This window comes from Atta colombica, unplaced genomic scaffold, assembly GCF_001594045.1.
Source record: "Atta colombica isolate Treedump-2 unplaced genomic scaffold, Acol1.0 scaffold41, whole genome shotgun sequence".
Taxonomy (NCBI): Eukaryota; Metazoa; Arthropoda; class Insecta; order Hymenoptera; family Formicidae; genus Atta; species Atta colombica.
This window is the reverse complement of record NW_017259520.1, coordinates 1,060,542-1,073,325: the sequence shown is the minus strand read 5'-3', so window position 1 is coordinate 1,073,325 and position 12,784 is coordinate 1,060,542. Positions and strand designations below refer to the sequence as shown.

At 32.5% G+C, this 12,784-nt stretch overlaps 1 protein-coding gene across 1 annotated transcript in view; it reads right to left on the bottom strand.

Annotated features, from left to right (window-relative positions):
- The window catches only part of LOC108691144 (cubilin-like), a 20,976-nt gene extending 8,483 nt beyond the window's left edge, over nt 1–12,493 (bottom strand). Inside the window, 29 exon segments of the mRNA XM_018198799.1 lie at nt 181–362; nt 474–662; nt 742–893; nt 1,015–1,211; nt 1,294–1,665; nt 1,962–2,163; nt 2,422–2,933; nt 3,011–3,283; nt 3,383–3,656; nt 3,765–4,157; nt 4,271–4,764; nt 5,119–5,454; nt 5,527–5,687; nt 5,756–6,073; nt 6,281–6,506; nt 6,653–7,169; nt 7,243–7,433; nt 7,621–7,774; nt 7,911–8,258; nt 8,578–8,900; nt 9,385–9,700; nt 10,086–10,328; nt 10,458–10,608; nt 10,921–11,024; nt 11,084–11,224; nt 11,314–11,370; nt 11,705–11,890; nt 11,987–12,116; nt 12,425–12,493. Of these exon segments, the coding sequence (XP_018054288.1) occupies nt 181–362; nt 474–662; nt 742–893; nt 1,015–1,211; nt 1,294–1,665; nt 1,962–2,163; nt 2,422–2,933; nt 3,011–3,283; nt 3,383–3,656; nt 3,765–4,157; nt 4,271–4,764; nt 5,119–5,454; nt 5,527–5,687; nt 5,756–6,073; nt 6,281–6,506; nt 6,653–7,169; nt 7,243–7,433; nt 7,621–7,774; nt 7,911–8,258; nt 8,578–8,900; nt 9,385–9,700; nt 10,086–10,328; nt 10,458–10,608; nt 10,921–11,024; nt 11,084–11,224; nt 11,314–11,370; nt 11,705–11,890; nt 11,987–12,116; nt 12,425–12,492 (7,210 nt within the window). The 5' untranslated portion in view covers nt 12,493.
- Nucleotides 12,494–12,784: the final 291 nt, after the last annotated feature.

Genomic DNA, 12,784 nt, shown 5'->3' with positions numbered 1-12,784 from the left:
AGATACATATACATTATCATTATAATTAATGCAAAATAACACAGCTATAAAGGCTATTATATACTATAATATAAATATATATTTTTTATTTAATAAATTTTATTTAATAAAATTATCAACTATTTATAACCAGGTTTAATATTAAAATAAACTTATATAAAATACATTTGTTTTACTTACCTCCTAAAGTAATTACAGCTTTGAAACCATTCTTAGGTTCTGGCACATCTGTATAAAAATGGACATATATCATATTGCCATTAGTACTCATACTACTAGGTGCTATATCTTTACAAAATGTTCCCATGAGTTGCGAGCCATCGGTTCCACCATCTCTTACTTCAACGTATTCTCTCTCGCAACTAAAAAGAAATTATGGTATATATAGAAACAATATTTTAGTAAATTAAAATATATTTTTAATATTTTTTTCGAGAAATTTGTTTTATTTTTTTACAATGATCGTATCTTACTTCTCGGACTGACTTAAATCAAATCTATCCAAGAAATGGATAGTAAGCCTTTCGCCAGCTGGAGCAGTAGCTTTCCAAACACATTCGCTATAAGTTGGAGGAATGTTTGGATAGTTGGGCGATGTTATCTCCCATTTTTTCTGTTTGTTTGTTAAGATAAACTCGCCGCCACAGCTCATGCTTACTTCTCTAAAATATAGAAAGTAAATTAATGTTTTAGTAAATTAAACAAATGTCAATTTAAAAAATTGTATTATGTAAAAATCACCTGTAAGTAAGCTTAAAGCCAAAATTAAGACCAACACCCGTAGCCTTAATATAAAAACGATTTCCGGTAGTTTCTAGTTCTGCTGGTAATACTGTACCACAATACTTCCCGGTGCCTAACAAAGGCGAAAGCATTCCTTCTCCATTTTTTAACTAAAATTATATACATATAAATTATCTTTTTTAATTTTAAATTTTCTCTCTTTTTCTTTCGTAATAATTTTTTTGTTTATAATTATATCGACTCTAAAGTCTATTAATATAATGTACTAACCAGTAAATAATTATCACTGCATGTATGATCAGGCATTTCTTGTATTGACATTTCCTCAATCTGAACTTTGATAGTTCTGCCGGGTTTCACTGTCACAGTCCACTCACAGGTAAAGTGCCACGTGCGAATTGACCTTACAAAAGAAGAATTATCATATTGAATTACGCCGTTGGATCCACTTAATTGACCTCCACAATCTATAAACATCAATGAGAACGTTTACGTATATTTATAATCAAAATCATGATTTTATTAATAGATTAATAGGGTATTTGCAACCTCGATATACATATGCGTTGAAACCAGTTTTATTGACGAATTCGTCCGTGTTGAATTTCACAGTCATCATATTGCTCCCGCTGATCAAAGACGCACTGGAGTTAGCCAAGCACAATTTACTTTCCAAATGAGCACCAGTTGCTGATGTCAATGCATTTCCTGAATAAACGGAAACCGAATCCGCCTCGCAATTGCTAGTTTCTTCCAAATCCATAGTCATTATTCTCAATACCAAATGTGTTCCAGGTGGCGATGTGAAGACCCAATTGCAATGCAAATTGGCAGCATAGCCAGTCGGCCAACCAGGAGAACTGAAGGAATATGTACTATTGCGGTCACCCATTAGAGCTATTTCCTTGTTGCATTCCGACACTGCAAATAAAATAAATAATTGTAATAAAATAAATAATTGTAATTAAATATATATATATATATGTGTGTGTGTGTGTGTGTGTGTGTGTGTGTGTGTGTGTGTGTGTGTGCGTATGTGCGTGCGTGCATTCTCACACATATATTATAGAAATTATTTAATTAAAAAATGGATAATAACGTTCCAATTAGTATTAGCTTTTGTATTAATATTAAGTTAATTATAAAAAAATACATTATTTAAATATATTTATTTTTTATAACAACAAAACATTAAGTATATAAAAATTGAATCTTACATCTAATTTCCTTGTTAGTCGTCTGATCGGAATTATTTCTTAATATCTGAAGCCATGTGAGATCAAACCAATGTCCCAGTCTGATAAACTCTGACGTCATCGTGATATAAATTACATTGCTAGATGAATCTATTGGTTCTGGCAAACTGTAGCCGCATATTTTAGATAGAAGTGGTGCTTCATTATCATATCCATCATATATCTAATTAAAAATAAATAAAACTGCTTAATAATTAATTAAAATAGCACATGAATATTTCGTTTTGATTGCAAAAACCTATAAGTACTACAAAAATCTATTAAGTATCAATATTTATTATTAATTTAACATATATAACATATATTGATATACTGTTAAATATACACTATATTATACATTATAACTATATTTATACATTAATCATATTATATTATTTTTATCCTTAAATTGTGGTTATTTATATTTTGTAAAGATACTTACATTAATACTCGAGAAACAATATTCACCAACGTTTTCTATGTGTAAATTTGTGAATTCGAGATGTACAAGCCAATCCATTTCAACAGTGATGCGCCATGAGAACGCAGCAGATTGTCTATACGGTAGCGGATACAACGGCGAGGTAATGCGTCCTGTAGGTCCTTCCAATTCGTTCCCTCCGATGATATTGTATTCAGCCTTGAAACCCTTAGCAGTGCCTGAATCATCGCTCTTAAACTTGATCCATAGTTTGCTGGAAGACGTAATTTCCGCGGCATCTTTGCCGCAAGAAACACTAATGAGCTTTCCTATTCCACTGTCTTCCCGTACCTCGACATAGTCCAGATCGCAATTTTCGCTCGACTCGATATCGAACTCGGAGAACATGAGAGTAATCCTATTACCGGGGGACGTATTCAGAATCCAAACGCATTCTGCGTTCAGAGGATAACTATTTGGATAACTAGGCGAGGTAATTATTCCTTGTTGGGATGTGTAATTTCCTCCGCATGCTAAAAAATATAAATGGAATTAAAGACATTTTTTAATAAACGTACATATTTTATATATATATTTTAATCCAGTGTACCTGTATTCAGGACGGAATACATAGCGACAAAGTGACCTATGAACTCGTAGAAAACGGTACGTAGTGTGAGTGAATTTCCAGTACTTGTAATCGGCGGTGGTGCGACGTTGTTGCACCATTTTCCTAGAGATGGTCCATCTGTGCTCTCACCCTCAAATACCTGGAGGGAGAGCCAAAAACATGGACTTGAATCGTGATATTGTGATTCATATCGAGTCAAAGCATCAGTTGGATCCATCTCCATATGTGTAAAAGTAATAGTTACATGATCGCCTGCAATAAAACATAGGGTAAAACCGTTAAAAAAAAAAAAAATAAAAACAAATGTAATCATCTAAGGGCGAAATATGAATTAAAACAAAGTTTAATTACCTGGATTTTCAGCTATTAATGTCCATGTACAATTAGTGTTCTCATCATGTATATCACTATTGCCCGTCGCGGGCGTGAGGAAACCGTGATCTTTCACAATTATACGAGCACCGCAGGCTCTACTGTATTGAGCTTTGAAACCTTTGGCTGAAATTATGCTATCGCTCTGCATGACTACTAACATTTGATTACTACTTGAAACGTAGACCGGTGGTAACTGATTGCCGCAATGAGTTCCCAATAATGGATCATTTTTCGTTGAGCCATCAAAAATCTACAAAAATACGAGATAAAACTGTTAACATTTGTTAAGTAGAATTAATTAAAAAATTAATTAAAATTATATTCTTATAAGCGATATAATTTAAAAATTATAGCGTACCTTAACGAAATCGTCACTGCAATTTTTACTATTCTCAACATCAAAGTCCAGAAACGTGAGATTTACTAGATGGTTGTTGTCGACTTCTAACAGCCATTCGCAATTCACAATATGCGGATAATTCTGCGGATAATTAGCTGAATGAATGATGCCAGAGATTGTTGTAAATTTACCACCACATATAATAGGAACTGTCCTATAACTAGCATTAAATCCTCGACTAGCGTATGATGAGTCCGAGTGAAACTTGACAAACATTTTGTTTCCATGACTAGTGTATATTACTGGCTTCTCCGAATAACAAAGCTCAGTCAGTTTTGGCGCATCTGCATCTTCGCCCTCATAAATTTGGACTTTATCAAAATAACAGCCTTTACGTTTCTCAGTATTAACCTGAGAGACAAAAGTTTCCATTTTTACATTACAAGTTTACATCTTCACATTAGCACTTCTTTTGTATTAATTTTTATATAATTTTTGCAAATACTTTTTTAGATTATACCTACTTCGTAAAATGTGAGTTCGATACTGAGCATGTAATCTACTTCGATCAGCCATTCGCAATCAACATTCATAGGATAAGCTGACGGATATCCAGGCGACGTAAAACTATCAGAGGGTTTAGTCAAATGCCCGCCACAACCATGCACCTTCCATTCAAGTCTGAAACCATTGTAAGCAATAAAGGAGTCCGTAACAAACGTTACGAACACTTGATGTTGTGTTGAATTAATTTTCATTGGGACATCGATAGTCCCACAGAATAGACCTAGCATGTTGTTGGGAGTATCATCGTCGCCTTCCATGATTTGGAGATAGTCATATGTGCAGTTCGACGTTTCTATTCTTGCCTCGAGATCAAAGTGCGAGAAAGTCAAATTAATTGCGTTACCAATTGGTGCTTCAATGATCCAACTGCAGTTTGTCGAGTGCTCATATTTATTGGGGAAATTCGGTGATTCTATTACACCGTAGTAGCCGCGTAATTTGTTTTGGCATTCTGTATCATAAAAATAACAATTCAACAGTAAAAAATAGTTTACAATAATTAGTAGTAATTAAAATTAAAAAATAAACATTAATTTTCAAATTTCTTTTCATTCTTGAAAAATATGACCAAAAAATTTCAAATTTAAAAAAAAAGAACAATAATATATAATAACATAATGATAATAAGAATAATATTTAATAATATATAAGAAAGAGATTTATAAATGTTTAAAAAAGTGAAAATTTCTACTGATCTACATAACACATTTTTTTAATAATTGTAATTTATAACTTTTAAAGATAATACTAATAAATATTAAAGTTTTAATTAACATTTTGATTTAATAATACATATAATACATACGTGTTTCATATTTCAGATGGAAACCGCGGCCGGTATTACTGTAATCGCTACGGAACCGAATGGTCATTTGATTGGATTTGGATTGAATAAGCTTCGGATACGTGATGCCGCAATAACGTCTTCCATTTGTGAGATGATTGATGCCTTCATATATTTCGATAAAGTCATATCGGCATTTCTCGTGATGTTCAAGATCGAGATCCACTATTATAATCTGCACTAAACTACCTGCTGCCACAGCGATCTTCCAATAGCAATCTGCGTTCGCTGCATAAGGTTCAGGATAATTTGGAGATATAATATCCCCAGTTACCGCGGTTATTGAGCTACCACATCCTAAAGACAAATATATAAATATAAGAATTGAAAAAATAGAGAACGTAATTAGAATTTTCTGTATGTTTATACCTTGAGTGGTGCTATCCCACTGTATTTCAAAACCTGTCATTGATCTCGAGAAATCCGAAACAAATCTAACATACATTTGATTTGCTTGACTCGGTATTTCAGTAGGTATGTCCGTGCCACAGAATTTGCCAATTAAAGGCGCTGAGTCATATCCACCATTTCTAAAATATGAGAAACAAAATAAAATGATAATTTGAAAAAGTAATATAATTAAATTTAGAATCATTACCTAATTTCTAAATAATCAAATGAGCAAGATGAATGTCTTTCTAATTCAAAATGATTGATCGTGAGAATAATTCTGTGTCGATTTTGCGCTTCAATAATCCAAACACAATCCTTTTTGTTCGGATAATAATTGGGATAATTTGGCGATCTAATAATGCCATTTGACTTTGAATAATGACCACCGCAGATCTTTGACATATCCATGAAAATATATGTAGCAACAAATCCTTCGTTTGTAATAGTTATATCAGTATGGAAAAGTATAGTAAGTGTACGATCTTGCGACGTTATTTCAGGTGGTTTAGTGTTACCACAATATCTGAAACATATAATTGTGATTCAAAAAAGAAATAAAACAAAAAAGTTATGTGTGGAAATAATTTCAATACGTATTATAATATGTATAAAATTAATAGTATTAAATTATATAATAAATAGCTTTTTGGTAATTCAAATGATTGGAGCATTAATCGCCTTTGTGTATATATAATAAATCGTTAAAAAGCAAAAAGATTAGTAATCATACGTGGCTATTATGTTTTCGTCACGCGAGGTATAATTTTCATAAATTTTGACGTAATCATTGACACAATCACTATGGTATTCTAAATTGAACGACATCCAGTTGAGTTGTATTATATATCCTGGCGGTGCTTGAATAGTCCAGATACAATCCTCGTTATCGAAATAACTTCCGTTTTCATGAGGAGGCTGAATCACACCGTTTGGCTCCTTTAGCAATCCGCCACATCCTTAATAAGAACAATTATTATTGTTGTATTTTTATTTTATTATTGTCTATTTTTGCGCAAAAGTTTAATTGTTCTGTACATAAAATGAATCAATCACGTTCACATCAAACATTTATAATTTGTCGCAGCAAAGAGATCTTACTTACTACGATTGATTGTTGTATAGTTCAGTTTGAAACCTCGACCATTGATATTGCTATCGGTGGAAAACTTTATGTACATAAAATTGTGTGTGGAATAGTAAGGAGTATTGGGCATGTTTTCCTCATCGCCGCATAATGTGGCGAGTTGCGTTGCATTTTCATTATCACCATCGAAAATTTCGACGTAATCGTAATAACAGTTCTGATCTCTACCTTCGATGTCCATATCTTCTACAATTAATACGATTCCTTTGTCAGATGGTTGTATAATTTCGTAAATACACGTTCTTGAATGATGATAAGGGTTCGGATAGAAGGGCGATTTGATAATTCCAGTATCTGCATGGAATTCGCCGCCGCATAAAGTTTCGTACGATAATATGAAACCTTCCTCTTCGTAAGACCAATCGGATTTGAACACTACAACTAAACTGTTTGAATTTGACTTGATCGCTGGCGGCATATCCGAGCCGCAATATCTACCGAGTAACTGAGAAAGCATGTTAGGTCCATCGTAAATCTGAAAAAGTACAAAGATTAACATTTTCATTCTTTCTGTAAAACATTAGAGTAATAAAAACAGAAGAGATTACCTCGACAAAGTCAAATTGACAACTGGAGGAAGTTTCGAGATCAAATTTCAACCATGATGCTCGGATTCGTTCGCCTGCTGGCAATTGTATCTTCCATTCACATTCCATATTTGGCTGATACGACGATAAGTGTCCTGGAGAATTGATTAATCCAGTGGCACTAGTGAAAATTCCACCACAACCAGGAATACCTATAAAATAATAAATATTACAATTATTTGAACTATATATTTAATTGTTAACAATAACAATTTATATAACAATTTATATAAAATTATAAAATTTCTAAATCGATTGTTTTAAATAAATAACGTAATTAATTGATGCACTTATAAATCGTATAAACAAGTTGTCTCTCCGCAATTGTCCGCAATATACCTTCAATTATCGAATAATGAATTTGGAAGCCAGCATCTTGATTAGAACCGTCAGAATGGAAATGAACCATCGCTTCAGAACTCGGTGTAATCAGAGGCGATGGACGAGTGTGATTGCAAAAAAGTTCTAAACGTTCCTCTTCTGCACCAGTAATCTATATATATAACGCCAGATATAGAATCAAAATCGATAATGAATATTAAAGCATAGATAATTATTGTATGATTTAGAAAATTTAATAATAGTATAAAATATTTATATAAATCATAATTAACTCATAAAGTATTTACTTCCACATAGTCGTTACAATTTTGCTCGAGCATCAGCTGACCAAAATGAAATTGAATTCTTTTTGAGGCAGCAACAATGATTGACCAGAAACAATCTCTGTTTGGAGGGTATCTTCCAGGTGAACCTGGCGACGTAATTGTGCCGTAATTATTTTCTAAAACACCTCCACAAATAGGCTCGATGCTCTTCCAACGGAAAGTAAATCCGTCGTGAGATATACTGTTGTCCGAATGGAACCACAAGTAGAGAGTATTGTGGGATGAGATGATTGTCCCATTTTCATTAGGCAACGTATGACCGCAAAATCTATTAATCATTTGACTACCAGCATTTCTGCCATCGTGAATCTAAAAGTATATACGCTTGTTATAAAGAGAATGATTTTTTTTATTTCTATTATTCTTCATATTTCAATTCATAATTCAATTCTTTCCATTTTTGAAGAATATAGAAATTTAAATAGCATTAGAGACACAGCACTAAAAAATATACTACAACTTCTTAATATGGATTTAAAAAATACATTTTAAGAGACTATACAAATCCCAATATTATATAAACGCAGAAAAATTTTACAAGAATTTACAAAACTAAGTTCTTACAAACTTTTAATGAAAGAATCGCATACGATTTTTTAATCACATTTTTTAAATATGCAAATCGCACCTGTAGAAAGTCAAATTTACAGTCTGTGGACTGCTCGAGATTAAAAGACGTAAAGGTGACGTTCAGAACCTTCGAGGGTTCCGTTATTAATACCCAGGCGCAACTCAGTCCATGCTGGTAAGTGCTACCGCCCATGGGAAATTGAAGTGTTCCTATGGGATTCCGTAACACACCGCCACACGCTTGCCGTGGCATTTCACACCTGCTTCCTGTGAAGCTAGTTGTACACTGACATGTCGCTTGTCCGTTTAAAACAGTGCAAATTCCGCTATTTCGACAAGGATTTGGCGTACATGGATCGATCGGTACATTACATGTAAGTCCTAAAAATTAATAAAAAACGCAGTGATACAAATATATATCTCACTGAAACAGAAGTGTTTGATATTTGTACGAATTCCATTTTTATAGTTATTATTATTATAATTACTATTATAATTAATAATAATTGCATTTATATTTGTACAAAAAAATAAATTGGCACTGAAAATAATTATAAATATAAGTAGTAAATAATTATAATTATAGTAATTGCAGCATTTTTCTCTCAGTATGTGTAATTCTCACTGTTTTTAATTTTTGTTAAGAATAAATTAAAAATTCCGGAATGAATACTTTTTATAAATTTAAAGTTCAGTTTTAACTTAAAATTTATATTACACATTTATTATTGTGCATTCAAGCATCAACTTATTCTACACTTTATTATTCATCACGTATGAGAAGCAGAGCGTTACGATTTATCACGACTTGTCTCACAAATCTATTTCCCCCTGTCTCTCTCATTTTCATTCCTAATACACATACCTGAGTATCCCGAGTTGCATCTGCAAGTGAAGCCATTTGCACCGTTTGGCACGCATGTACCATGAACGCAGGGGTTGCTAGAACACGCTGTATTAAGTGATACATCAGCTAATTGGCAACCGTTTGGTCCCATTCCATTTCCGACGTAATCCGGTGGGCACCGGCACAGCACGTAAGAACTTGTAAGCGATGGATTCTCAGTACAGGTAGCTAATGGATGGCATCCACCGTTGTTGATGGCACAACCACCGACAAAAATGCAACTCACGCCGTCGCCACGGTATCCTGAAGGACAAGCCCCACATGTTCTAGAACCCTATAATTAAAATCGTTGCAATAAAATAGCGAATTATAACGCGTTATTCTATTCACTATATTTTATCTTCATATATTTACTTTTAATTAAAAAATTTACTTTTAATTAAAAAATATATTTTTATGATGACAAAAATAAGAGACATTATTAAGACCATAACATTTTTTTTACAATCATAAAACTTGTATTTGAAAACTTAAATTGAACTTAAATTGAAATTTAAATTGAAATTGAGATTTGAAATTAATCAATCTAAAGAAAGAAAATTAGTATCAAGTAATAAGCTTTGCTTTGATTGATCAAATTCAAATTCAATCTCAATCTCAATCTCCAGTATGATACAAGCATAACTTTATTTTATGCTATGTAATATGTAATATATTACCATTGTGTTTATGCATTGTACATAAGGCGATATACTGCAGCCGCCATTGTTAATAAGACACTCGTCAATGTCGGTGCAATAATAACCATTGCCGCTATAGCCATACGGGCATGCACCGCAAGTGAATGAACCACGAGTGTTACGACATGGAACCGGTGGATTTACGGAGCAAGGTGGATGGGCTGCTGCACATTCGTCTACATCTTTGGTGCAAGCTGGACTTGTACCGTCGCTTTCCCATCCCTAAGGGGTGATACAATAAAAAAAAGAAATGCTTTTGCTATAAATAAGTTACAAAAGCAAATTGTGCGTAAGTCTTATTCAGCTGAATAATTTATGACTAGACTTTATGAAAAAAAAAGTAGAACGTACTTGATCACAAATGCATATATATCCAAGTGAAGAACCGCTTTTGGCAACGCATACACCATGCTCTCCGCAAAGCGCTTCGGAATTCTCTGTATTACATATTGATGTTTTCTGCGTGCAATGAAGGCCAAACCATCCCGGCAAGCAGTCGCATCTAATATCCGAATCAATATTCCGCACAATATATCCGAGAAATCATACTATAAAAGCCACTTGCGAAGTTCATTAGAATTAAAAAAAATAGAAATTTATAATAGAACTTTAGACTGGAATTTAAAATTACTGAAACTATTTTTACAAAATATTTTATAATTTTGTAAATTAAATAAAAAAACCATACCTTTTTAAATTAAAAAAAAGATTTAAAACTTAATCAGTTGTAAATTTGTAAAATATCAGTAATTAAATGAAAATACGTTTTTTTACTTGCTGTAATAGAAATATAATAAAATTTAATATTGCATACCGATAAGACCCAGGCAAATTACGACAGGTTGCTCCGTTTTGACATCCGAGATCCGTACCAAGAAATCTTGCGCACTCGTTGACATCCGTCATACAATTTGGACCCTGAAATAATCGTAATTATTCTCACAAATTATTTTCATCAAAGTACTACGCTTACATACCTCCCAGTTTGATGGACAATGACATTGATAGGCATCATAAAGGTCTTCACAAGTACCACCATTTTGACATGGGTTACTTTGGCATTCGTTTTCTCGGAGTAGTGTTTGCATAGCTCTCAGTGAGTCTTCTAATGCTTTAAGCTTAAAAAATTTTATTCATTTTTAATTTTATTGTACAGATTGTTATTCGTATATATCATTCACTATAAATAGATTCACATATTACGTACTCGGACGTTGATACGACGAATGCTGCTGCTTCTGGTTAAAGCCAATGAATTAAAATTCTAAAAAGATATTATTTAAAGAACAACTTAATACATTTAATTCCATATTTAATTCATTTTTTTATTTTTATGCAACACAATTAATATAACTTTATCTTTATTTAAAACGCTCTATTTAAAACGTTAAATTATAAACTAATAAGAAATAAATAATAATTGAACGTTATAAAAATTATTGAAGCGCTATTTATAGATACATTATTATTATACAATCTCTCTTATTTCATTCTAAACATAAATAACTTTTTTTTATTGGCATATTGATATAATTTGGTACCGGAATATAGAAAAATATGTCATCACAAGCTGTTCATTCAATATTGCGCATTCTTACCGGTATACGTGATCTGTTTCCTGTGCGAATCGTATTGTTCATGTCAATACTTCTCTCGAGCAGAGCAACTCTTCTCTGTAAACCTGTAGTGCCCGTCACTATAGTCGTTAGTTGGTGAAGCGAATTCTCCATCTCAGCCAAATATCCCATCCGCCACCTGTCGATGATCCGCGTCGCATTTTGCGCCTGAAAAGTATCACACACACACACACACACACACAAAATCCGTTTAACTAATTGTGTCTCAATTGCTGGATTTATATACAAATATTTATTCATTACCGCTGAGGCTACATGAAGAAGATTGATTTCATTGACATTCATGTAACCATCCCCTATCATCTTCAGCGTTATGTTTCTGTCCTTCGCGCTGGAGATTATGAGATGTCCATCTCGTGACTCCAAAACAGGTCTAAATTTTAAGCAAATTATTTATATATAAGAGTCTAATTGCGGAAAAATAGATAGAAAAAATAGATAGAAAAATAGTTTATAGAATATTAATGAAGCTTAACATCAAGCATTTTTTATCCGATTATATCTTATTTTTTTATCACATATTCTGATCCTTTCAAGAAATATTTATCGATTATGTTGTATAAAATATTAAATATATTATTTTTTTAAATTTCATTCGATATTTAATATTATATATATTATACAAATGCAAATGTAATATTGGACGCGGATAATATACGTTATATTTTAATTAAGAAATACCTCTCATCCATCCACGCATCGCATAAACTGAGGTATAATAACAGGAACCACATCGATGCTAAAGTCATATCAACAACAGCTTAAAACTCAGTAAACCAAATATTATTCTGTTATATGTTGTTGGATTCTCACGGAACTTTTACTGAAAAGACAGGTCATAACAGACTGATCCGTAAGATCGGCATCGCGGGCATCTGCAGCTCCGAATGGGCGTATTTGAGAGGTTTATCGAAATCCACCCAATATCGGTTTACAACTGCTATAAATTACATATCAAGCAAAAGATATATATTATAAGGAATAAATCCTAACCCTCAATAAACAATTACGACATGTAAAATTATTTATATATCGTTTATT